Here is a 27,830-nt window from a genome sequence, read left to right on the forward strand (position 1 = left end):
AGCAAACTTGTCAGAGTCCTCACTCAGCTGAAGGCTAGGAATCGCCTGATTTGTGTCTTGGGATCTGGAACCCCGGAGAAAGGTAAGCGAAGGCCAGGGGCGTGATTTGATTACTGCCCCGGTGCAGGGCACATGGTCACCCAACCCTTCGGCCTTTAAACCGTTTCTGCGCTGCTGGGGATCCTTCCGCAGGCAAAAGCTGCATTCCGAAAGAGATGGAGAGTCCTCCCCACCTCCGTGGTGTGCATCCTCCTCCTCCTGTATACAAACCAGGATCAGTAAGGGGGGGCAGTGAGAGGATGGAGGAAGAGAGGGGGGGGGGGGGCAGGATGTGAGGAACTGGGATAGAAGAGAGAAGGAGGGCTTTCAGGAGATAAACAGGAGGAAGTGAAGAGGAATGCCAACGATTGACTAAGGCAGGGCTTCCCAAACTTGTAGCCAAAGTGACACCCATTTTTAGCAGGTGAAAATTCACCTGACCGTAGAGGTCAACCAAAACAAATTAGCAGGGGTGCAGTCCCCCTCCAGCAATCACACCTCACTCTCCCTGCACTCCAGCTGATCCCCTCTTTCAACCCCCACCCCCCTCCAGAGGAACCCTTCTCTCAACCTCTGCTCCTCTCACCTCCCTAGCCCATCCTCTTTTTCTCACCTTCTCCAGCCCTTTTTTGCAGGGACAGCGTTATTAGGGGCACACAGGGCCCATGGACCAACTCTGTGACTCAGTGCCCTGAATCTCTGCTTCTTCAGCTGCTGGCAGATGCCCTCTTGCTGGTGGCCGAACAAAAGGCCCAGTGGGGCTATCAGCCCTTTCCTCCTACCCACAGCTGACAAGACATCCAGCAGGGCCTCCCCCCCCCACCCTCCCAACCAATTCTCTCAGCCCCCAGCTTCTCTTACAGCTTATGATAGTTTCTGCCGCTCTGTGCAGGTTACCCCATGCAGGCTAAGAGAGAATTTGAAAAGAAGTTGGATGTAGAGGCAAAAATTCATAATAAAAAATTTTTGTTTAACATATCAAAGCAGGAAGCCTACAGGGGAATTGGTTGGACCATTAGAAGGTCGAGGGGTTAAAGGGTCTCTTAGGGAAGATAAGACCATCAAGGAAAGACTAAATGAATTATTTGGTTCAGTACTTACTAATGAGGATGTTGGGGAGATACTGGTTCCAAAGATGGTTTTCAGGGGTGATGATATGGATGAACTGAACCAAATGATGATATGGATGAACTGAACCAAAATAAGGTGAACCTGGAAGATGCAGTGGCCAGATTGACAAACTGAAATGTAGCAAATCACCTGGTCTAGATTGTATACACATCAGGGCTCTGAAAGATCTAAAAAAATTAAATTTCAGACCCATTACTAGTAATTTGTAACCTATCATTGAACTCATCCATTGTACCTGAATTCTGGAGGGTGGCCAATGTAACCCCGATATTTAAAAAGGGCTCCAGGGGCAATCCAGGAAACAATAGACTGGTAAACCTGACTTCAGTGCCGGGAAAAATTGTGGAAACTGTTATAAAGAATAACATCACAGATAGAGCTGGGGCTTCCATTAGGCAAACTAGGCAGTTGCCTAGAGTGCCAAAGGTTTGGGGGCAGCAAAATCTTGCCAGCATGAGACCCAAATGAATTCTGTGCCAGAGCTAATACTGCCAAAGAAGGGATCACTGTTCTGGAGCCACTGCTGCTGTAGGAGGGAGCACTGTTAGGGGTAAGTTGGGGGAGGGTATGCATGACCAAAGGTTTGCCTAATACTCTTGTACCAGCTCTGATCACAAAACATTTAGATAAACATGGTTTAATGGGACACAAAGAGCATGGATTTACCCAAGGGAAGTCTTGTCTCACAAGTCTGCTACAGGTTTTTGAAGGGATTAATAAACATGTGGATAACGATGACACAAAATTATTCAGAATAGTTAAATCACAAGTGGATTGTGATAAATTGCAGGAGGACCTTGCAAGACTGGAAGATTGGGCATCCAAATGGCAGCTGAAATTTAATGTGGACACGTGCAAGGTGTATCGCTCCATGGTGAGACTGCATCTTGAATATTGTGTGCAATTCCAGTCGCCGCATCTCAAAAAAAAGATATAATCATATTGACTTAGGGAATAGCTACTGCTTATTACCAGCATCAGTAATATGGGATCTATTTAATGTTTGAGTATTTGCCAAGTACTTGTATCTTGGATTGTCTACTGTTAGAAACAGGAAACTGGGCTTGATGGACCCTCGGTCTGACCCAGTAAGACAACTTTTTATGTTCTTAGAAGTGATACACCTAAAGTTAACATAAGTTACTCCATTTCTTCATTTCCATTCTCTGCCCTTTAGGGATCCGCAGTGTTTATCCCATGCTCTTTTGAATTCCATAACTGTTCTCTATTTCATTCTTTTTCTGTAGGAGTTGTATCTCCCTGACCTTGAGTCTATTCCATCTTGTGTGCTACAGGTATATGCTGCTGCTCAGGACTGTGACATCTATAGCAGAGTGCAACAGTAATCAGCCCCACTCCACCTGCCTCTCCAAGGAGTGCACATCTGGTAGGGTTGTCTGAGTTCAGCCCTGATGTGTACATTACCCCATGGATGAGAGAGCCCTGCAGCTGTAACAGTGTGTACAGTGCCTGATGAGAGAGCCCTGCAGCTGTAACAGTGTGCACATTGCCTGATGAGAAAGCACTTCAGATGTAATAGAGTGCACACTGCCTGATGAGTTTTTTCCGAATGTTCAGGCTCCACCTTAACCAGAGTGGAACCAGGCTGCTGGCACTAACTTTTAAAAAGGAGATAGGAGCAGCTTTTAAGCTAGAACAAGAGAGAAAGCCGACAGTTGCTCAGCACAGCATGGTTTGGATGGATTTGAAGGATACTAATGAAACAGGAGAGTTAGGGCATCCCAACAGAGAGGGTCCAATAAAAGCAAAAGTAGTCTGTGTGCATATAAGTAAAGAATCATCTGAGCTAAAGGACTCCAGATTATCCCTGTTAACTGAAAAGCAGGTTGTTAATACAAACAAAAACACACTTTGAAATGTCTGTATGCCAGTGCCAGAGGTCTAAGAAGTAAGATGGGAGAGTTGGAGTGTATAGCAATGATGGATGAGGTAGACTAATTGACATCTCAGAGACCTGGTGGAAGGAGGATAACCAATGGGACAGTGTTATATCAGGGTATAAATTATATTGCAATGATAGGGAGAATCAACTTGGGGGGGGGGGGGCACTTTATGTCCAGGAGGGCATAGAGTCCACAGGATAAAGATCATAGAAGAGGCCAAATGCACAGTAGAATCTTTATGGATAGAAGTCCTGTGTGTGTTAGGTAAAAGTATAGTGATAGGAGTATACTACCGTCCACCTGTCCAAAATGATGAAACAGATGATGAAATGCTAAGAGAAATCAGGGAAGCTAACCAAATTGATAGTTCAGTAATAATGACTGGGTAAATGTAATATCAGGACATGCTAGAGAGGTAAAGTTCCTGGATGGATTAAATGACTGCTTCATGGAGTAATTAATTCAGGAACTGATGAGAGAGGGAGCTATTTTAGATTTAATTCTTAATGGAGTGCAGGATTTGGTGAGAGAAGTAATGGTAGTGGGGCTGCTTGGCAATAGTGATCATAACATGATCAAATTTGAACTAATGACTGAAAGGAGGACAATATGTAAATCTACAGCTCTAACACTAAACTTTCAATAGAGAAACTTTGATAAAATGATGAAAATAGAAAAAACTGAAAGGTGCAGCTGCAGTGGTTAAGAGTGTTCAACAGGTGTGGACACTGTTTAAAAATACCATCTTAGAAGCACAGTCCAGATATATTCCATGCATTAAGAAAGGTGGAAGGAAAGCCAAATGATTACCGACATGGTTAAAAGGTAAAGTGAAAGAGGCTATTTTAGCCAAAAAAAACCCCTTCAAAACTTGGAAGAAGGATCCATCTGAAGAAAATAGGAAAAAGCATAAGTATTGTCAAGTTACATGTAAAACATTGATAAGACAAGTTAAAAGATAATTTGAAATGATGCTGGCTGGAGAGGCAAAAACTCATAATAAAAACTTTTTAAAATATATCCGAAGCAGAAACCTGTGAGGGAGTCGGTTAGACTGTTAGATGATTGAGGGGTTAAAGGGGCTCTTAGGGAAGATAAAACCATCACGGAAAGACTGAATGAATTCTTTGCTTCCATGTTTACTAATGAGGATGATGGGGAGATATCAGTTCCAAAGACAGTTTTCAAGGGTGATGATTCAGATACTCTGAACCAAATCACAGTGAATCTGGAAGACACAATAGACCAGATTGACAAACGAAAGAGAAGCAAATCACCTGGACCGGATGACATAAACCCTAGGGTTCTGAAAGAACTCAGAAATGAAATTTCAGATCTATTAGTAAAAATTTGTAACCTATCATTAAAATCATCCATTGTACCTGAAGACTGGAGGGTGGCCAATGTAACCCCAATATTTAAAAAGGGATCCAGGGTGAACCAGGAAACTATAGACTGGTGAGCCTGACATCAGTGCCGGGAAATATAGTGGAAACTATTCTAAAGAAATAAATCACAGAACATATAGAAAGAAATGGTTTAATGGATCACAGTCAGCATGGATTTACCCAGGGCAAGTCTTGCCTCCCAAATCTGCTACAGTTTTTTGAAGGGGTTAATAAACATGTGGATAAAGTTGAACCGGTAGATGTAGTGTACTTGGATTGTCAGAAGGCGTTTGACAAAGTTCCTCATGAGAGGCTTCTAAGAAAAACTAAAAAGTCATGGAATAGGAGGCGATGTCCTTTTGAGGATTGCAAACTGGTAAAAAGACAGGAAACAGAGAGCAGGATTGAATGGTCTGTTTTCTCAGTGGAAAAAAGTAAATAGTGGGGAGTGCCTCAGGGACGGGGCGGATTGGCCTTTCGGGGGATCGGGCATCCCCCGGTGGGCCGAGTGTGGCCGTGACAGAGCCGTGCTCGGCAGACCACATGGTATCTCCTGGGCCGGCCTGGGCGGCGAATCCCCGGGCCAGTCTTCAGCGGGAATCCGCTGCTGCTCAGGGATCTGTACTTGGACCAGTGCTTTTCAATATATTTATAAATGATCTGGAAAGGGATAAGATGAGTGAGATGATCAAATTTGCAGATGACACAAAATTATTTAGAGTAGTTAAATCACAAGCAGACTGTGATACATTACAGGAGGACCTTGCGAGATTGGAAGATTGAGCATCCAAATGGCAGATAAAACTTAATGTGGACAAGTGCAAGGTGTTGCACATAGGGAAAAATAACCCTTGCTGTAGTTACACGATGTTAGGTTCCATATTAGGAGCTACCACCCAGGAAAAAGATCTAGGCATCATAGTGGATAATGCATTGAAATTGTCAGCTCAGTGTGCTGCAGCAGTCAGAAAAGCAAACCGAATGTTAGGAAATATTAAGAAGGCAATGGTGAATGAAACAGAGAATGCCATAATGCCTCTCTCTGTATTGCTCCATGGTGAGACTGCACCTAGAGTACTGTGTGCAGGTCTGGTCACCGCATCTCAAAAAAGATATAATTGTACTAGAGAAAATACAGAGAAGGGCAATCGTGAGAGGACTAGAATGAGTAAATGTGAATCGGTTATTTACTTTTTCAGATAATAGGACTAAGGGCTCTCCATGAAGTTAGCAAGTAGCACATTTAAAACAAACCAGAGAACATTCTTTTTCACTCAACACACAATTAAACTCTGGAATTCATTACCAGAGGATGTGGTTAGGGAAGTTAGTATACCTGGGTTTAAAAAAGGTTTGGATATGTTCCTGGAGAAGTCTATAAACTGCTATTAATCAAGTTGACTTAGGAAATAACCACTGCTATTACTGGCTTTAGTAGCATGGGATCAATTTAATGTTTGGGTACTTGCCAGATATTTATAATCTGGATTGGCCACTGTTGGAAACAGAATCTGGGCTTGATCAACCTTTGCTCTGACCCAGTATGGCAACTTCAAATGTTCTTATGTGTACACTGCCTAATGAAAGACACTGCAGCTGTAATAGTGTGCATGCTGCCTGATGAGAGATACTGTGTCTGTAATATTGTGCACACTCCTGAGAGTACTGCAGCTGCAATAGTGTGCACACTGCCCAATGAGAGACACTACAGCTTTAATAGTGTGCATACTTCTGACAGAACTGCAGCTATAATGTGAATATTGCCTAATGAGAGACACTGCAGCTGTAATAGTGTGCACACTCCAAAGAGAACACTGCAGACTCCTGAGAAAGCACTGCAGCTGTAATCATGTGTACACTGCCTGATCAGAGAGAACTGTGGCTGTCCTGAGAGCACTGAAGCTGTAATAGTGGATACAGTGCCTGGTGAGAGACATTGCAGCTGTAATAGTGTACACACTACTTCAGAGAGCACTGAAGTTGTTATAGTGTGCACACTGCCTGATGAAAGACAATGCAGCTGTGACCATTTGCACAATGCACTACAGGATGAGAGATACTGCAGCTGTAATAGTGTGCACACTCCTAAGAGAGCACTGCAGCTGTAGTTGTGAATATTCTGACTGATCAGAGAGCACTGCACACTGCCCGATGAGAGACATTGCAGCTGTAATAGTGTGAACATTGTCTGATGAGAGACACTGTAGCTGAAAGAGTGTTCACATTCTTAAAAGAGCACTGTAGTTGTAATCGTGTACACAGTCCTGGGAGAGCACTGCAGCTGTAATCGTGTGCATGCTGACTGATTAGAGAGAACTGCAGCTGTAATAGTGTGCAGGCTGAGACAGCATTGTGGCTGTATTATTTATTTATAAAATTTATAATCTACTCTGTCTACAATGTTAGGCAGAATACACATGCATAATACAGGCTCACATGCATAATAAAATACTATCAAATTAAAGAAGACAAATATACAGCAACTGTGAACACACAACCACAAAATTAACACCAGCAACCCCTTGACACATCTCTTTGCAAAGTGCCTACAGAGTTGTCAATAACAAAATTACAACTCTTGCCTGAAGCTCCCAAAACATCTCCCTCAATTATAATACTGTGTCCAAAGAGCCTGATGAGAGAATTGCAGCTGTAAGGGTGCACATCCCTTGATGGAAACATGCTAGGCTCACACTCATCTTTACTTCTTGGTGATTCTTTTAATGCTGATGAACCTAAGTTGTGGATATTGCAAGATTTCTCCAATTGGATCTGCCAGGGGATCTTAAGCCCTGCTATGGGATGCCAGTCTCACCCTTCAGCAGTGACTGCCACAATGCCTGATGTAGGAAGCTGTCCACTGGGGGCCATTATGGGATCAATTTTGCTTCTTCTGGGCGCTACCATGTTAGCCAGAGAGAGCTGGGTCTCCAGAGTAAAGCACTTCTCTGCCCTAGCAGCCTCTTTCTTCACTTGGTCACACACTCTCTCAGCTATAATTAATGTGACTCATACAGAAACTATTCTACAAGAGACCTTGCCATCATGATTGAGGTTCCTGGCAGGTTCCCATATATCTCTAACCCCAAATTACCTTCTTTCCTGGAGAACTAGGAATCTTTTGCAATCTTGCGCCTTCTTTAATCATGTGGTAAAAGTTGAGGTAACAATGAGAAAATTCCCAGCTCCGGGGCACCTACAGCTGATGTGTTTGGTAGGGCAGGAACCACACCACAGGAAATCATAAAAGTTACTCAAAAGTTTACTTTGCCCACCCCCTTCTCTGTTTCTAATCTTCCCTTCTTCTTTTCTCTTCTGCTTCTGCCTTTTTCTCGCACTCTCTAATCCCCCAGCCCCCGTGCATTGGTAGGGAGGGCTCAAGGATAAAGAAGTGACATTATTAAACTGTGGCAGATAGATTCTCCTCTTGTTGCAGAGACAGTAAGAGCTCCCTGACAGCAACAAGATGGGGGAGGGGAACAGAGGCAAGGGCATGGCCTTAAGTCACCTATACATCAGGTCACCTATAACACTGCAGTCTGTAACTAGGAGCCCAGCTCCAGTCTGCTAATTTGCTTTTTTTTTTTTTTTTTTTTGCCATACTCCATTATAATAGTGATTACGTCTATTTTTAATATTCCCTTTGTTCCCTATTCCAGCAAATATTGTGCAGCCAGCTCCTCTCCTTCATTCCCCGACTACTGGCTTGTGCCTGTCGCTGCGGCCAAGGCTGTAGGGTTTCGGTGGGCTGGCACATGTCATGGAAAATTGTGGCTTCCGCCCTGATCGCTGGCTCCCACACCGAAATGCCTCAGGCAGCAAATCAGCCCTCTTATTTCAGGGGCTCCAACGTGGGGTTTCCGTCCCCTCGGGCAGAGATGACAGAGGGGCCGGACTGTGGATTTAGCAGGGTCACTGTCTCTTCTGCCGCTTCCGCCTACGCATGCTCGGCGGTTGTGGAGTAAACTTTACGTAAAGGCAGGCAGGTACGGGGATGTCCGCGCAGCACACGAGCAAAGGTAACTGCCTGCGCTGAGTTTGAAAACTGAGTTATGCGTCTACCTTTAGGTAAAGCAGAACGGCGGGAGAAAAGTTAGACGGTTTTAACGACACGCGGTTTAGGCAGGAACAGCTAATACGTGCCTCAGAAAGAGCTTTGTTTAGGCGGACACATTTGTGCAGGCAAGGAAAGTGCTGCGTACTTTCAGGCAGCCGAGAATCTACTGACCGCAGCTGGCTGACTTAGACCGGGTTAACTCTATTTTACCTGCCTAACAGGCAACTAAAGCACTTGATTTCTAAAGCTTCTTTTTCCATAGACTGCAAGAAAAGATTTTCAGGTCCATATTCAAAAGCCATTTAGATGCATAATTCAAACGTTTTCCTTCTAAATGGCAAATTTGGCATACTCAGCTACTTATCTGGCTAAATTATAGTCGGATAATTACTTATCCAGCTATAATTTAGCTGCATTAAAAGGGGCGTTCCGGGTAGGGTTTGAGTTATCCGGCTAACGTAGCTGAATTTCGGGTATATCCCAAATTATCCGGTTTCATGTGGTTGGCTAACTAGTTACTCACCCGGATATCTTCAGAGATAGCTGGGTGAATAGCGCACCTGTTAAAAATAAAAATCAAGTTGCAGGCCTCCCAGCCAGATGCCGACCCCCCACCACCACCATATGTCGCAACCCCTCCCTGCACGGCCTAGAATCCCACCCCCCCCCCCACTCAGGAAATGAGTTTTAAAGAAACAGTGCCAAGCCTAGGCCTCCCTCCCCACTAAGAAACCAATACATTATCCCATTCTCCCCCACAAACAGCATCCTCCTTCCACAGAAGCCCTCCCACCCACCAGGTACCTGTATTGTGGTCCCCATTGTCAGTGCCGGGATCGCCGAGCTATGCGATCCTGGCACTTCAAGTGTTACTTAGGTAATAACGCTGGAAGCGTACTGTGCAGTGTAAATGTACACTTCCAGTGCTATTACCTAAGAAGCACTGGAAGCACTGGGGTCACAGCATTGATAATGGGGGTCCATAATACAGGTACCAGGTGGGTGGGAGGGCTTCTGTGGGAGAGTGTCTGCCTATGGGTGAGAAGGGGCAATGTATTGGTTTCTTAATGGGAGGCCTGGGCTGAGCACTGATATTTTAAAACTCAGTTCTTGACGTTGGGGGTGTGTGTGTGTGTGTTTCTGATACAGTGAGGTGGGGGGTTGCGATTACTGATGGGAGGAGTGGGCATTGGACCAGGAGGCCCATGACTTTTTAAAAATTTTAACAAGTGCACCCAGACATCTCCGGGTAAGTAGCTAGTTATCCGGCCACATGAGGCTGGATAACTTTAAGCCTATCCAGCCATATTTGAACAATGTCCAGTTACAGTTAAAGTTATCCAGCTATATGTAGTTGGATAACTTTAATCACCTATATTCAGTGGTATGTTTCTCCTGCTGAATATATGGGATAAGTTATCCGACTAACTTCAGCTGGATAACTTGTCCACTACCCAGCCTGTTGAATATGGACCTCTTAGTGAATTAGGTCTTATCTGTCTCATTCTCTACAGCATCTCTTTTTCTGCCTCAACAGTCTTTCCTTGCCTATGCATGCGAGTATCCTTCTCCTTTCCTGCCCGGGCATGAGTCTCTCTCTCCTTCTCCCTGCCTTTGCATGCCAGCGACTCTCTCCCTCTTTCTGCCTGTGCATACCAGTGGCTGTCTCCCTCTCCCTGTGTGTGTGATCATCCCTCTCTCTCTCCCTACTTGTGCAGTGAGTGGCTCTCTCCTTTTCCCTACCTGTGCATCATTCTCTCCCTCTTCCTATGCATGTGAGGAGCTCTCTCTCTCTCTCTCTCTACCTCCCTGCCTATGCCTGTGAGTCGATGGCTCTCTCCCACTCCTTTTTTCTGTTGCTTGCCTTAATAAATTCTGCATTGGACAGGGCTAAGATCTGCTGGAAGATCTGAGGTTTGGACGTGGTAGAAATTCAATTTTCTTGAATGTGAGAGATGCCTTCAGAAATTTGACTAGTCTGTGTTGCAGACCTGATTCCTTTACAGTAAACAGGATGGAACCTGTGACTACACTACAATCCCAAATCTTTTCTCTTCCCCCACATACACACGCTACGCTATCTCCTTTCAGTTGTCCTCTTTCAATGCATATGTGAGCTCTTTCATGTTAGTCCTCTCTTTTCCCCATTCTTTTGGCACCTGCGCCCTAATGCCTCTCTCCCCTCTGAGGATTTCCTTCTTACAGTCCCCTTCAGATCAGGGGTTTACCTGAGCTGGATACTGAATTCAGTGTCCCATGTGGCAGTGCAGGTCACTAATTCTCTAATTACTGGACTGGACATTAAATCTGGTCTCATGAGGTTGGTTTTCCAGACTATGTGAATTATCTTGTACAGTGCTGTGTACAAAGATGCTACATAAATAATTCATATTATTGTCTTACCCCTCCTCCCAAGCCAGGGGGTCCTGTTGTAAGACTGGAGTAAAGTAAGGGCGTATTCATACACAGAGAGGGCTCTGGGTGAATGGAACCTCACAATACAATACAACACAATACAAGCAAGAGCAACTAAAGCAAGTGCAGAATTCAAGCAAATCTAGGACAAGCCCAGGGAGAAGAGGAGGTAAAAGTCTGTGGTACCCGTGCAAAGAAAAAACGGGCAGAGAGTGAATGGGCCTTGCAGTCTCGGTCTATGTTTCTATTTCTTTCCATGAATAACGAGCTCTTCTTCCATTGTCTCATCATCCCAGGAAGCTTCCAGAATGACCTGCATTTTGGGCCCTGGATTGCTACTCATCTCATGCCTTCTGCTTCTGGTGCAAGGGCCGGGTGACACTTTTCGGACTCAGGCCTATCATAGCCATCGATCCAAGAGGAACCTGGAGGAGCCCAGAAAAGAAGAGCAGCTTCAGAGCCATCAACACACAACTAGGTCACCCCCATTCCAGGACTCATCCTCCAGGTGGGCACCACGTGACCTTGTGTGTCTAGGTGTTCCTCACATATGCATGTATGTGTGGGCATGCATGGGAACCACTTGTGGGATAAACACCGACAGTGTGCTGGCTTAGGAGAGTTTAACAAGCAGATCAAGGGGTGAAAGTGAAATAGGGATATTCAACTGTCACCCTCAAGTACCGCACACTGAACATGGCAGAAAATAGATCTGCCTACAATTGGGGCATTAGTGATATCTGACAGCCTCGACTGGTTCATCATCCTCAAGGATCACAGTTGGAAACCCTGAACCCTGCACAGTGAAAAATATAAAAGATGAAAATGTCAGACTTCCATAAGGTTTCATGTTTCCAAGAACAGTGAAAAGATTGAGAAAGACTTTTCCATTCACTCTGCTGAGTATGGTCATGCACAATATAGTGCTGAGGGGTGGGGGAGAGAAAGGATACTGGGTGGGAGAGAGAAGACAGGCAATGCAGCACAGCCATGGGGAGCAAGGGGATTCAATAAGGTGCAGGTGGAGAAAAAATGGTTACAAAAGATATAGTACGGTGCTGGGGGGCACAGGGATATAGCACATTGCTGTGACAGTGAGGGAACACAGCAAGGAATTAATTATAGATGGAGGGAGGGCTACATCACAATGCGGGAGAGGGGATGCAGCATGGTGCTACAGTGCTGGGGGAGAGAAGAGGGGATATAGCACGGCACTTTGGGAGAGGGAAAGGTATGGAAACAGCATGATGATGAGGGAAGAGAGGAATACAAAACAGCATTTGGGGAAGGAAAGAGAGATACAGCATGCAGCTGGGTGGGGGAAGTGAGGGATACAGCACAGTGCTGGAACAGGGGGAGTTGAAGCATGGTGTGAGAAGGGGACGGGAGAAGGGCTACAGCACTGCAATGCAGGGAAAGGAGAGGGAGGCATGGCGCAGCACTAGTTGAGGGAGGGGGAGCATGGCTATATACGGCACTAGAGGTGGGGAGAGGAGCAGGGATACAGCATGGCATGAGGGGAGGGGAGAAGGGATACAGCATGGCATGGAGGTGGGGGAGTGGGATACAGCCTAGTTCTCTCTTGTAATATTTTCTCCTTGGTTTCTGTCTTAAAGGGTTGAGGAGGAGCCTGCTAGGACAGCTACAAATTCAGATTCACAGTCTCCCCCCTCCCAATGTGTGCGCTGCTGTGACCCCCTTACTTACTTACCTGTGTACCCCATATACCAACCAGTTCCCCAAATTAACATCACTCTCCTGAAAGGTAAGATGGAAGCTGGGCATAGAGGACCCTGTCCTGAGCGCTATAGGAGAAGAATCTTATAGGCATGTTTTTACAGGATCAGGACTCTAGACGCTGTTTGTTTGTTTTTTTATTATTTCTAAAGCATGACGGTTACTTTTAACAAAGACCATCCAGCCTTCTGGTGCCATCTCCTGGCATGATGTCATGCCTCATTGCTTGAACAATTTTCACATCTCGGGGGGGGGGGGGGGGGTGGGGGGGCTACAGCATGAAAGTGTGGGGGTGGAGGCAGATGAGAAAATGACTTCACACCGTATGGCTGCCATATTTAAACAAAGCGCCGTGAAGCAGAAGCAAAACAAAATCATTTTGGGCACAAACGTGAAGGAGAATCTGTAGAGGACAATCTCCAACCTTCCTGTCTAGATGCATAGGCCACCCGCAGGCCAGATACCCTGGTGTTTTCCAAGGGAAAGTGCACGGGTGCTTTGCACCTGCTTGGTATGTGGGTAAAATTTGAATGGAATATAATATGCATAGATTTTAAAATATAATCTACGCAAGTTATTTTCAGATCCCGCCCAAAACATGTCCCAATGGGACCCCACCCCTAAATGTGGCAAAAACTATGTGCATTGTGAAACAGCACATGAAGTTTTAGCTGCTCAGATGAGGGCGATTTACTCAGGTAAATTGCTCTCTTCCCTACCAGTAAACAGTTTTGAAATTTGCCCTCAACGTGTACAACCCAGAGGAGAAGAGGGGTTATGACGGAAACATTTAGGTACCTCAAAGGTATAAATAATGCATAGGAAGAAAAAACCTTTTCAGAGGAAACAATGCTCTAGATTCGAAAAAGAGGTTATAGTATAAGGCTCCGAGGGGGTAAAATCAGGAGCAACATCAGAAGGTATTTCTTTCCAGAAAGGGTGGTGGAGGTAGAAACAGTAACATAATTTAGGGATAAGCACAGAGGATCCTTAGCTGTGGGAGAGTGAGGAGTAAAGCCTGGGATAAGCACAGAGGATCCTTAGCTGTGGGGGAGTGAGGGGTAAAGCCTGGGATAAGCACAGAGGATCCTTAGCTGTGGGGGAGTGAGGGGTAAAGCCTGGGATAAGCACAGAGGATCCTAAGCTGTGGGGGAGTGAGGGGTAAAGCCTGGGATAAGCACAGAGGATCCTAAGCTGTGGGGGAGTGAGGGGTAAAGCCTGGGATAAGCACAGAGGATCCTTAGCTGTGGGGGAGTGAGGGGTAAAGCCTGGGATAAGCACAGAGGATCCTTAGCTGTGGGGGAGTGAGGGGTAAAGCCTGGGATAAGCACAGAGGATCCTAAGCTGTGGGGGGAGTGAGGGGTAAAGCCTGGGATAAGCACAGAGGATCCTTAGCTGTGGGGGAGTGAGGGGTAAAGCCTGGGATAAGCACAGAGGATCCTTAGCTGTGGGGGAGTGAGGGGTAAAGCCTGGGATAAGCACAGAGGATCCTTAGCAGTGGGGGAGTGAAGGGTAAAGCCTGGATTAAGCACAGAGGATCCTTAGCAGTGGGGGAGTGAGGGGTAAAGCCTGGGATAAGCACAGAGGATCCTTAGCTGTGGGGGAGTGAGGGGTAAAGCCTGGGATAAGCACAGAGGATCCTTAGCAGTGGGGGAATGAAGGGTAAAGCCTGGATTAAGCACAGAGGATCCTTAGCAGTGGGGGAGTGAGGGGTAAAGCCTGTGATAAGCACAGAGGATCCTGAGCTGTGGGGAGTGAGGGGTAAAGCCTGTGATAAGCACAGAGGATCCTGAGCTGTGGGGGAATGAGGGATAAAGCCTGGGATAAGCACAGAGGATCCTGAGCTGTGGGGGAGTGAGGGGTAAAGCCTGGGATAAGCACAGAGGATCCTTAGCTGTGGGGGAGTGAGGAGTAAAACCTGGGATAATCACAGAGCATCTTTAACTGTGAGATTTAAAGCCTGGGATAAGCGCAGAGGATCTCTAATAATAGGGAAGCAAAGGGAAAACTAGAGATCAAATAGTGCATTAACAAGCTAAATGGGCAGATGAAACAAGTGTTGCAGTTGTCATCTGACAATAAAAAATAAAATTTTCTAAAAATTCTGTTTCTATATAACTCAGGATATCTTACGAACAAAGAGGTAAAAAGCCGAAAGACTGGCCAATTGAACAAAATATTCAGCACATGCTAAGTTATAGCATCCAAAGCACTGTCAGCCAGAGTCTGCAAGTCATGGCAAGCTCACAATTTTGGCATTTTATGCTGTGCTTGGATTTGATGCTCTGCAGCCCATTTCCTGGCACACCTAATGCAGACAGCTTTTAGATCCTTTGCCTGCATCCACACCTCTCTACTTAAACATATACATGTGAACTGAGCTATGGTTTTGGTCACCGGTGAGGTTGGATTTAGCTTCTTTTTTTTAAGTGAAACTTGTTTTTCTTTGATGGTTTGTTTTTTTTTTTTGGGGGGGGGGGGGCATCTCTGATTCCGATGCATCCATCCTCCTTGGTGCTGCTGTATAGATAGGTAGATATGTGCCCACCATCCCTTGCATGGTGGACACACACCAGCAGTTAATGCCTAAAATGGGGAGTCAGAGCTGCTAAGTATTCTTAGAAGGATTATGACTAATTTGCTGGAGCTGAGGTGTAGTCAATGGCTACAGAACCTTCAGCTGTCAGTCCTGGTTTGTACAGTAGATTGTTGCCCATTAGCTTTACCTTGGGTCCCATGGTCCATTTTCAATTGGTAGCGCCCCAGGGGGGTGGAAACCTGGTTACTGAAGTTTGAATCTGTAGATGGGAGGGGACAAGACAACTGATGGGGTTTGTCTGTGCTGGTGTAGGTCAGGAGATGGGATGGGATGGGATGGATGTCAGTGAAGGGCAGGGACATGGGAAGGGTCTTGTGGATGCCTGTGAGAGGTAGGAGATGGGATGGAGTGGGGTGTTGCCAGTGGCAGTGAGGGGCAGAACACGGGATGAGTGCTGAGAAAATTTGTTTCTTAAAATTGGATATCCTGCTTTTCCTTAAATACCGCACATCAAAGAAGGGTCTCATTTCCCTATAGCTGTCATTGAGAGAACAAAACAGCCACAAGGATCAAGAGAAAGCTGTCCATGTGGCTGGGTTTCCTCAGTCCTGTTCTTCCATCCTCACTGCAGAGAATATAATAGGAAGGAGAGCTCATATTAACAGATTCTTTTTCATGTAAAACACAGTGCAGACTGGACAGAAAAGAGAACGTGCCTGTGCTGTTCTGTCCAGTATCAATGGTTTCCAAAAAAGAAAAAAATCATTGCAAACTGATAAAAAATGAAATAACACTGCCTTCTAGAAGATTATAAATAATGAAGGGCAATCATAAAGAGGGCATAATTCATGCATGGAACACAAAAAGTTTTATATACTCCTATCTATATTCTTATCCCAAATGTTTACATTTTTTTATAAATATATGCAATGTTCACAAACTGTCCTGTGCAAACTACCAAAAGAAAAAGTGCAATTGTCTCACTTAATCAACATAATCTTATCATAACGAGCAGAAATGCACCTACCAACAAGGTTCCTGGGAAAGTGGATACCTCACTATAGCTAGGAGTTGCTGTATGCATGTTAGAAACCTGCATTTTTGGAAAAGAACTAAATCTGTAGTGTCTACATGCGTCCTCTGCAAACCAGATCAAAAAAGCAGGTGAGGCATTCCAGGTAGCAGAGAGCATCGTGTGGAGCTCCCAACCAACATTTCACTTCACGCTCACTTTGACGATGTGCCAGCTTTTCTGCTTTTAACGCAGAAAAGCGTAAAAAGTTAGGACTGCCTGAACCTCTTTGTGTTTTGTGAATTTATTACTTCCTCTCTATGACTGTCTTTCAGATTTATACAGCATTGTTTCATTTTTTGATCAATTTTTTTATTTTGTTTTTGGAGACCATTTTTTTGCTTGTTAGTTTATTGGGCTCTTTTTTGCTTCTGATTTTCTTGAGTGTGGCAGTGCCAGGTTTGGATGGGTTTCTTGGCATATTTGTAATACAGCGTGTGAAGGTCAAAATGCATCAAAGTGCAAATGTGTGAAATATGGCTTTAGAAATCTCTACTGTGCAGTAAGCACTATGTGGTCCATATTCAATCACTGTCAAGATAGCAAATTTAGCCAGATAAACATATCCAACTAACTTTGGAGGTATATTCAATAGTGTAGTTGCACTACTAGATATATATCCAGCTATCTTAAAGTTAACCAGATAACTTTATCTGGCTAACTTTAGGACAGCTCTATGTCATGACCAGACTTAACAAGATAGGCTATCTGGATAATGTAACTCTTCCCTAAAATGCCCCCAAAATGCTTCCAAGTATTCTGACCTCTATGTTTTTATCTGAGAAAGATTTTATTACAATACCTGTAATAAGCACACAGGGCTCTTAAAGTTTCCATCCTTTCTGCCCAGATCATCAGGAAGGGAATACATGACTGAAAATCTGAATCACATGTGTAAGTTTCACTTGAAACAAAGTGCAGATAGTTGATTTTGACAAATATCTAGTGAAAGTCAGCGATTTTTTTCACTTTTGGGGGCAATGGAGGTATTTCTGCTGGTACAGAGCAGCAAAGTGGGGAGGTAAAATGTTACTGCTAAGGGCTCAGTTCAGTTTTTATAATGAAGTAAATATTTGTCCTTCTAGGTGAGAAAGGGGACATTGGAACACGAGGGCACCCTGGGAAGTCTGGCAAAACTGGAGGAGCAGGTTCTAGGGGCCACATTGGAGCCAAAGGACAGAAAGGGAGCCCTGGGGCCCCAGGAGACCCATGTAAGAATCATTATTCCGCATTCTCAGTGGGCCGGAAAAAGTCCCTGCACAGCAATGACTACTACCAGCCACTAATATTTGATAATGAGTTGGTCAACCTTTATGGGCATTTTAACATGTTCTCTGGGAAGTTCTTTTGTTATGTGCCCGGCATCTATTTCTTCAATCTGAATGTGCATACTTGGAACCAGAAAGAGACATATCTGCATGTGATGAAGAACAACGAAGAAGCAGTGATCCTGTATGCCCAGCCCAGTGACCGCAGCATCATGCAGAGCCAGAGCCTGATGCTGGAGCTGAAGGAAAAGGATGAAGTTTGGGTGCGCCTTTATAAGGGGGAACGTGAAAATGCCATCTTCAGTGATGACTTTGATACCTACATTACCTTCAATGGATACCTGATCAAAGCAAGCACCGAGCTGTAGCTCCTGATACCTCCAGTCCATATACCATCTTCCACCTATTGATCAACTCCTACTAGCCATCATTCCTCACTAAGTCACTGTTTCCTGCTCACCCATTACCTCCCAGTCAATCCATCGCTTCTCCCTACTGAATAACTCCTCCTCATCCATCGCCTCCCAGTTAATGTTCAATTCTTACCCATTATCGCTTCCCACCAATTGATCAACTCCTACCAGCCATCATCTCCCTCCAAGCCACTACTACTGGCCTACCCATCATGTCCTACCTATTCATCATCTCCCGCCTATTACATAATATAAAAAGTGCCATGCTGGGCAAGACCAATGGTCCATTCAGCCCAACATTCTATCTCCAACAGTGGCCAGTTTTGGTCACTTGGAAGTACATGTCACAACTGAATTGGGAAAGATCCCTTTCCTCTTTTCACTCCCAGAAGAGGTTGTGATCCCTACATCTACCTGGCTAATAATTGTTAATGGACCTGTCCTTCAGGAACTTATTCATACCTTTGGTAAACCTAGCTAAGCCTTGATTACATCCTCCAGCAACAAATTCAATAGCTTCTATCATATCCACCTCTCCAGTATCTCTTTTCCAAGCCGAAGAGCCCTAATCTATCTGGCCTTTCTTCATAAAGAATCTGTTTTATCCCTTTTATCATTTTTGTCGTCCTTCTTGGTACCTTTTCAAGTTCTGTTATATCTTATTTGAGGTGGGACAACCAGAAATGCACACAGTACTTAAGATGTGGTGATAGCATGGATCAGTACAGAGGCATTATGATGTACCCAGTTTTGTTTTCTATTTTTTTTCAAATAATTTCTAATATTCTGTTTGCTTTTTTGACCACTGCTACACACTGAGCTCAGGATCTCAGTGTTTATCCATAATGATTCTAATGTCCTTTTTCTGGGTAGTTACTCCTAATATGGAAATAGCATCATGTTTAGTGAGTTTGCTTACCGTAAACTGGGCTCTCCATAGACAGCAGAATGAATTAGCATAAAATAAATAAGCAGAAAAGCATTTAGAGTAGATCTTAACTTACTTTAAAGAAAGAAGCAAAATTTGTCAACTTTCCTGTTGTTCTCTTATGTGAACAAGTTGATTGATGGGCAACCTCAGAAGTCAAATAACCTGTCTGCCACTTCCTGGTCCAGGGTCCACTCATGGGGGCAAAAAACTCTGCTGAGGTGATCCGTCAACTTGTTGGAGATTCCAGAAAGGTAAATTTCTTAGAGAAAAGCTCTATAACTGAGAACCTATGCCTACATTCTCAGAAATTCCTGGCAGAGAATTCAGGATCCTGTGCTCCCTTGTTTGTTCATGTAGACTATTGCCACTTGGTTGTCAGTTTAGATCAGAATTCTCTTTCCCTGAAGGAGATGCAAGAACACTCAACATATATCAAATGGTTTGTAGTCCAAGAGATTGATCTCAAAAAGATATTCCAGTGCCAACCAGAACCCTGAATTCGTAAGAAGCCTATATGCACATCCCCCCCCCCCCAATAGATGTATCCATCACCAGCATTACCTGGTGAGGAAGAAGTCAAAGAGGGGCACCTTCTTCCAAGACCTTTGGATCTAGCCACCAGTGGAGGGAAGTTTTCATCCCTGCAGTAACCTGTATTGGATGAGACAGAGGCTGATGCAGTTGATCCCACTGAACACAGAAACCCCATTGGAGAACTCATGTTGAAGCATGTCATGGGGACCGCATAAACCGCTGCTGCCATGTGCTCAAGGACAACCAGAATTGCTTGGAATGGGACTTGATCTCACTGTAGTAAGTTTTGGATCAGCATTCGACGACAAACTGTCCAGTCTGATGGGAGGAATGTTTACTCCTCCTCTGAGTCTGTTCATACCCCAATGAATTTGATTATCTAGGTAGGAATGAGGTTTGACTTGGCAGAGTGATTATGAAACCTAGTGACTGAAACATTTGGATCATCTTCTGCAAGAAGTCCAACATCCCTTCTTGAGAAAGCCCCATCACTGACCAGCCATCCAAATAAGGAAAGACACAAATTCCAAATGATGAAAGTGTGTCACTGCTATGGCTATGCATTTTGTGAAGACTCTTGGGGCTGCCAAAAGCCTGAAGGGGAGAACCTTGTATTAATAGTGAGAAGAATCCATGTGTTTCCAACATGACAGATGAATGGGTATATATATGTCCTTCAGATCCAGAGCACATATCTAATTTCCTGCTTGGATGAAGGGTAGGACAGAGTATAGGGAGCTCATTTTGAACTTCTCCCATAAGAGACTCTTGTTCAAGCTTCATAAATCCAGGATATGTCTCAATCCCCCTGACTTCTTGAGAATAAGGAAATAGCAGAAATAGAATCCCTTACCATGGTCTTTGGAAGGGACAGGTTCTATTGCCCTCTGGCTGAGGAGCAACCTCAAGATGGAGCTGGGTTGAGTAAGACAGATCCAGATTGAAGGCTAAACATTGGTGCAGCCCTGGGGGACAGGAGAAGAACAAACAATTCTGAACATCCAATGGTCTGTCCTTGGTGATCTTTCATCATTCCTCGGAAAATGGGTGAATCCGCTCCCCTACCAAAAGTATTGAAACCTGAAGGTTGGATATCATCAAAAACTAGGCTTTGGTTTGGGCTGGGACTGCTGTGGTATTTTAGTCTGATGCCTCTCATGTGGGCATCCACGTGTTGGATGCTTTTGTTGCGGCAGTGCAGGTGGAGCGCGTTACCACTGAACTTAGTGGAAGGGATGTCTCTGGAAGAAGCAATGTTTAAAAGCAAAGTAAGGTTGTCTGGAGGAAGAAGGCTGTTTGGCTCCTGCCAGCAAGGCCTGAATGTTGCATGTTGCTCCTTAATCTGGGCAATGATTTCTCTGACCTTGCCCCCAGAGATGGTCACTGGAACATGGGACCTTAGCCAACTTGTCATGAATATCCTCATGCAAGCTGTTGGCTCTCAACCACGAAACCAGTGTTCTCCAATGGCTGTAGTAGAAGATCTTGCCACTGTTTTAAACAATTTGTACACTGATCAGAGAAGATGGCATTTGCACTCTTTCACAACCAGAAGAGCCTGCTGATAATCTTCCTGTTCTCTGTCCAGATTTTACCAGAGGCTTCAGCTTGCTGATGCAATCAGGTAAGTAATGCACCACATACAGTTGATGTGATGCATCAAGTTCTGGAAGACTTTCTTCCCCAAGCTGTTCAATAATCTAGGATCCCTGCCCAGAGGGGGGAAGGGGGAGGGAGTTGTAAAAATTCTGTTTTTTTTTTAGTTGTTTTAATGCAGACTCCACGATCACAGATTTGTGCGGTAACTGAACAACCCCAAACCCAGGAGTCTGTATTTAAGGTTCAGTTTCCTGGCTACAGGGGGACACAAAGCCAGATTATCCCTCAGGATTTGACAGTTTAGGATCACTGCTGGGTTGGAAGGCATTTCCAGAATCAAAAGTAGTCCGAAAACTTTGGTGTAGGGATCGTCTTCCCTACAGATATTGACTTCACTCACCTTATGCAGTTTGTCCAGGAATTTAGAGTATGAGAAATCTGGTGGCCATGAATGCCCTGGAAGGTCAGGTAAGGGGTCTGAGGAGATCCCCGTAGACCTCTCCTGAGAACCTAAAGATGGAGGGACACTAACTCAGGATCCCATGAAGATGATGGCAATTGGGGCAAGGACTTTAGTAGCCTTGGAGGGGAATACTCCTGGAGCACGTTCCAGGCAGCAGTGTCTCGGGCTCCAACCTCAAAATGCTGGCTAGTGTCCTTTGCAGAGAGGGATGGCCTGTCTGACTGAGGCAGGGTGGTTTCCATCACTGGGATCTCTGATGAGAGATCCCAAGGCATGGAGGCAAAATGGACTCCCTCTTGAGGGAACAAACCCAACATCCTTGACAGGAGAGATTGAAGGGTTCCCTCCTTGTCACTAGCAGTCAACAAGGTAAAGAACATCTTCACCAATTCAGTTTCATAGTCTATGGACTGTTGTGTTCTCTGGCCCAGAGTTGGAGAAGAGACATCCTCCTGAGAAGCATGTATTGGACTCCATGAGGAGGCTCCCTTTTGGGCTAACTGTGCTGAAGGCCACAAGACGACCATGGGCACAATGGAGCAGATAGAATTTGGTGTCTCCAAATGCAGTCCATGAGTAAGTTACATTAAAAAGGCCCTGGAATCCAGAAAGAGGAGGCAAGATTGAGATGAGTGCCAAATTGGAGTAATGTAACTACAAAGAGTCTCCTCTCAGTCCCCACAAAGCTTGTTTCTGTGCCAGGTGCACTGATGGCACCAAAAGCTGAGCACCTATGGTACAGAGGCCCAGTGCATTGATAAGGTCAAGGCTCAGTGCTTCAATGATGTATGCTTTGGTGCTGACTGTTTTTGAAAATGCCAACCACGCCACCAACTCTAATGAATGGCATTTTGTCTTCTGCATTGATGAACCCTGCACAGAGGGGGAAGAAGCCCATGGGTGTGCCACAAAGCATGCTGGCTTCTGTTCTAGATGCTTCCAAATCTTGCTCAATCCCTGTGTTGTGGTGAATCCGGAGCTTTTTTGCCACAGTTGGGGAGCCCTGCCCGAGGGGCTGTTGCTTGACTTGGTGAGGAGGCCCTGCTTTGAGATGATGAATGGCTCCAAAGATTTACCAACCTGTGAAGTTCCTTCTTCATCCAAACCCTGATCCACTGGGATCTGGGCGACACAGACTGCAGTCATAACAGTTAGCTTAATCATGATCTGGACCCAGCACCTGTAGCAGATGATGTGACCATTGGTGATGGACATCCTGCAGCCACAAACACAGTCCTTGGAGCGGCCTACTTGGAGCTGGACATTTCAATATTTCTTTTGGTTTTTTTTTTAGATAGCACTGAAAAGTGCTGTTGAGGGGTGGTTGAGGCAGCAAGGTAACTTCAAAAACTGTTTGAAGTTTGAAGAAAAACTGCAAAAGAAGAACATTAGAGAAAATTAATAGATAGAGGAAGGGTTCATATCCATGTGGATGCTCATCCAAAAAAAGCCTCATAAGGGCTCATAAGGCAGCACATGCATGGGACGTTCCATGCATGCTCAGTAGTAAAACTTTACTGATCTAGACAGAAGGGTCCATTCAGCACTGTCAGATGATGTCACCCATGTGTCATGGCTAATGCAGCCCTGCTTGTTGATAGAAAATTATAGTTAGGATTATTTTTCCAATGGATTTCACATTAAACTTGCCTATATTAAATTTCATCTGCCATTTAGATGCCCAGTTCCCCAGTTTGACAAGGTCCTTCTGCAGTTCCTCACAATCTGCTAGTGTTGTGTCATCGGTAATATTTAATTGTCTCATTCATGTTTTCCTTTCCATATCACTAATGAATAAGCTAAACAGCACTGGTACCAGCACAGATCCCTTGGTTACTCCATTATTTACCTCTTAAATGGGAACACTGACCACTCAAGCCTTCTCTGTTTCCTAGCCTTTAACCAGTTACGAATCCATAATAGGACATTTTCTCTTTTCTCATGACGTTTTAATTTCCTGAGGAGTCTCTCATGAGAAACTTCAACAAATGCTTCTGAGAATTCAAATATACTATATTGACTGGCTAACCCTTATCCACATTATTTACTCCTTTAAAGAATTCCAATAGATGAATAAGACGTGACTTCCCTTTGCTGAATCCATGCTGGCTCTTCTTTAAGTCCATATGCCCGTTAATTTTGTTCTTAACAATAGCTTCTACCATTATGCCTACTGCTGTTGTCAGGCTTAATGGTCTGTAATTACTTGGACCACTTCTGCAGCCCTTTCTAAAAACTAGCATTACATTGGCTACCCTCCAGTCCTCAGATACCATGGCAGATTTTAATGATTATCAGTACTGATCTACTCTTACCCACTGTCACCCACCAAACAACTGGTTTTGGCCTACCCATCATGTCCTGCCTAAGTTATTAGTACATCACATGTTCACTCACTTTCTATACTGTTTCATTCAGATCCATATTTAGGTCTCCAAGAGCAGACACATCTAGCCTTTTTTCTTAAACTCCTTTTAATTGTGAGTGCAATCTAATGGTTACAGCCCAGAGTTGTGACACCTGCAGACTTATAGGTGAATTTTCAAAACTTTACGTGCATAAGTAGCATCTACTCATGTATTTGTTGCTGGAGGATGTGTGAAAGCTGTTAGTATAGCTGGGGTTAAAGAAGATTTAGACAAGTACCTGGTAGAAAAGTCCATAAAGGATTATTTGGGTGAACTTGGGGAAATCCACTGCTTAGCCCTGGGATAAGCAGCATGGAATCTATCAAGCTTTTGGGATCCTGCCGGGATCCTGGGCTTGATGGATCTTTAGTCTAACCCAGTTTGGCAAATCTTATGTTCTTATTCTGTATTTTATAAAAGTAGAATATACGTGCATATTTTCACTTTTGCCCATACATGGACATGTATAAAAAAAGGAGTGGTCTAGAGGCATTCTAGGGTAAAGCCAACATTTCACAAGTAAGTTGCTATTTTAAAAGACACATACACATAGATTTTCCAATTTAGTCACGTAATTTTACACTTGCTGATTATCTGGCATAAGTGATATTAAACATGTTTATTGTGTACTAAAGGCCAGGTAGGAGGTCTGGGTGAACTGGGGAGGGGGTGGGGAGATCAGGCTGAAGAATCAGAAGGATCTCGATGACTGGGTGAACTGGTGGACTATTTGGTAAAACCGGTAATTTCCTTCATGCGCTCCTGTTTTAAAATACACTGACTTACTGTACGAGTGTAAATCCCGATATATGCAAGGCCTACTTTATTTTCACGTGTAAAATATACATGCGTATATTTTTAAAATAGGAAAAGTGAGTTCAGTGCATTGATATACGTTCTACATGTCTTCGCACGTAAGCCTACATACACATATATGCTGTGGGGTACAGATACATGTATTTTATAAAATGCACATATATCATATATGTGGGTTATAAAATACTAGTGTAGACCTGCTTGCGGCCATGTATGCGCTTATATGCCACTATGTGCATTTGTTTGAAAAGTTATCCTCTTCGGTTTTGTGGTCAGGATTGCCATCAAGTGACCATTACAACAAAATACCTAAATTTTTTCTGATTAAGCTGCAGGAAGGATGGCTGAATTAACACAAGTGTGAACTGTGAAACGGCTTCTGCTTTTGTTTTCTCACTACGACCTCTAGCAGTGCTCTGCAGTGACCCAAATTAATTTTAAACAACATTTGTGCATGTAGCAAAAAGCACCTTTGATATTTTATGCCTCACGTGAATCTTGGGTTTGTTTTTTTTCCTCTGTGTTGCAGCAGCAGAGATATGCAGAGTGAGGCAACAGGCAGTGGCCCATCCGACAGAGTCAATTCCTAATAAGTTGCAGCAATCTCTGTTGCTTAAATTTGCCTCTGCAGCACTGCTGGAAATAAATGCCAGAGTCTCGTTTTACTAACCTTGACTGCGAACCTTTCTCATTTGCAAGAAGTGCAGCAGAACTAACAAACCTCCCGATAATGACCCCCGACTCCTGTCCTAGTTCTTTTCATAGCAAGGGAAAAAGCCACTGCAGCCGCCAGAAAGATCCTGACCCAGGATATTCTGGTACTTACGAAGTTTGCACCGAGATGGGAAGTAAACCCAGGTCTGGCTTTCTAAGAATTTGAAGGCGCGCCCTCCTCTCTGCCACTGGGCTGGCTGGTGACCTCTGTCGGTAGGGTTTACAGAGGAGGAGGCTGGACCTGTTAGGTTAAGCACCTTCGTTTCTGCTTTATTATAACAACACCTTCTGCTGGTCAGGCTTTTAACAAGAATTTTTTATATAAAAACAAGGGCTTGTTCCATACTCATGGGACTTTATTACTGACAGGAATATTATACAGTGATATATGCATTTTTCTTAATGTATCATAACATTTGTTATAAAACTTAACCTTTTCCCAAATATTTATGGTGGAGATTGTTACTGATCCAGATTCTCTCTTTGGGGATGTGAATGAGTGAGTGCATGTGTTACACTCTTTCATTCCTGCTTTGCTCCGATTCTTTCCCCCATTCTCCGGGATGAACACCCATCCTGCATGTGAAGCCAAACCATCATTTTCTGCTCTGTCAGTCACATAGCCTTTCCCTCTTTTGTCTTGTTCATCTCTTTCCATTTACACTTTCTCCTTCCCCCTTCCCCCTCCCTCCTCAGTCTTTATTTTCCTGTTCTTGGGTGGGTATGGCTACACCCGTGAGCACACCAAGTATTACTGGAATATGTGGAACATTAGTACGACATGCTGGGTACTACAGAAGCATTTTGGAGTTCTGTGATTAAGTTGTACAACTCTAAACGGGAGTGGACTGGCGCAGGATCAAGGTCTGTTAGCCGTACATTACGGGAGTTTTTCTTGGCAGGCTGTATGGGGACCTGGCTGAGTTGGAGGAGAGGGGGAGAGTTTCTGTTCTCTCTTCTAGCTGCAGAACTGGAGCGTGAGATCACCAGGCCCGATGAGATATCTACAGCTCCAGGAGCCAAAGGAAATATTCCCAAACTGCACTCTAGGGTGGGGTCCCTATCCTTCAGAGTGCCGTGGAAGGGTTAGTAGATTAACCAAAGGAAGGGGGAGTGAACAATTGTGGGAGAATAGTACTTCACCCAGTGTATTTATATAGGTCTTACTTCTGTCATTTTGTAGGTTGTATACCTAAACCTGTTCTCCCGTTGTTTTGTTTCCTAAACACAAATCATTTTGTAATATAAGTAATTCAGGCAGAGTCCTGAATTACTTATGACAATACATGTTACTGCATTCTTGTCAGGCCGATTCAGTAAAAGTCACGGGAGAGCCGGCAAGCGCCCGCTCTCCCAACATGCGCACAGGCCACTCTCCTGTGTGCGCGATTCAGGAAGGAACAACATGCAAATGAGGGCCTGCGGTAAAAGGAGGCTCTAGGGACACTAGTGAATCCCTAGCGCCTCCTTTTTGACAGAAGCGGCGGCTGTCGGGTTTGACAGGCGACGCTCAATTTTACCGGCGTCAGTTCTCGAACCTGCTGACAGCTACGGGTTCGGAAAACAGACACCAGCTAAATTGAGCAACCGTCTTCCAACCCGCGGGCAGATTTTTAATTTTTTTTTTTACTTTTGGGGCTATGATATTAAGTCGGAGGGTGTACAGAAAAGCAGTTTTTACTGCTTTTCTGTTCACTTTCCCGGTGCCGGCCGAAATTAACGCCAGCCTTTGGCAGGCGTTAATTTCTGAAAGTAAAATGTGTGGCTTGGCTGCACATTTTACTTTCTGTATCGCATGGGAATAACTAATAGGGCCATCAACATGCATTTGCATATTGCAGGCGCTATTAGTTTCGGAGGGGAGGGGGGGGGTTGGCTGCGCGTTTTCGACGCGCAATTACCCCTTACTGTGTAAAGGGTAAAAATATCACGGCGAAAACGTGCGGCCAAACGCGGGCTAACAGTGCGCTCCACCGGAGCGCACTATACTCTATCGGCCTGTGTGAAAGATGGACCCCAGCTGAGCTCTGTCCTTCATCATCTGTTGACCCTCAGCCCAACTCCTAGCAGATGGTCAGAGGTCTGGCAGGATACACAAAGCAGCAAGACAGCTGAAATATATACTGGTGATTACCATGTATTTTACTTTTTCTGTCTTTGTCCCTGTCATCTCTGCTGCCTCCCCCTGGGTGGCTCAAGGCCTGGAATGCACCCCTCCTTCTTTCCTGGCTGGTCTTGACAGTCAGACCTGAATCACAGCACACAACTCTACCACTGGAGCCATGGGGCCCACTCTGATAAGTTTTACTTCACTTTGGGTGATTGTTATCTATAAAGTGATTAAGAAATGATATTAAATAAAATAAATAAATCCAAGGTAGCACATTTCAAAAAAAGAAAAC

At 44.5% G+C, this 27,830-nt stretch overlaps 1 protein-coding gene across 4 annotated transcripts; it reads left to right on the forward strand.

The window, feature by feature from the left end:
• C1QTNF1 (C1q and TNF related 1) lies at positions 1-24,562 on the forward strand. Of its 4 annotated transcripts, none has more exons than XM_029599149.1 (5): positions 23-82; positions 2,466-2,557; positions 11,231-11,442; positions 12,551-12,699; positions 17,368-24,562. In XM_029599149.1, the coding sequence occupies exons 3-5, from the start codon at positions 11,243-11,245 to the stop codon at positions 17,916-17,918; spliced, it is 900 nt and encodes a 299-aa protein (XP_029455009.1). In that variant the 5' UTR covers positions 23-82; positions 2,466-2,557; positions 11,231-11,242; the 3' UTR covers positions 17,919-24,562. The 4 variants fall into 4 exon arrangements, with proteins under 4 accessions (XP_029455012.1, XP_029455009.1, XP_029455010.1 ...); XM_029599150.1 differs by lacking the exon at positions 23-82 and adding an exon at positions 2,003-2,044; XM_029599152.1 differs by lacking the exon at positions 2,466-2,557 and having other exon boundaries at positions 1-82.
• Positions 24,563-27,830: the final 3,268 nt, after the last annotated feature.

This window comes from Rhinatrema bivittatum, chromosome 4 (genome assembly GCF_901001135.1).
Source record: "Rhinatrema bivittatum chromosome 4, aRhiBiv1.1, whole genome shotgun sequence".
NCBI lineage: Eukaryota > Metazoa > Chordata > Amphibia > Gymnophiona > Rhinatrematidae > Rhinatrema > Rhinatrema bivittatum.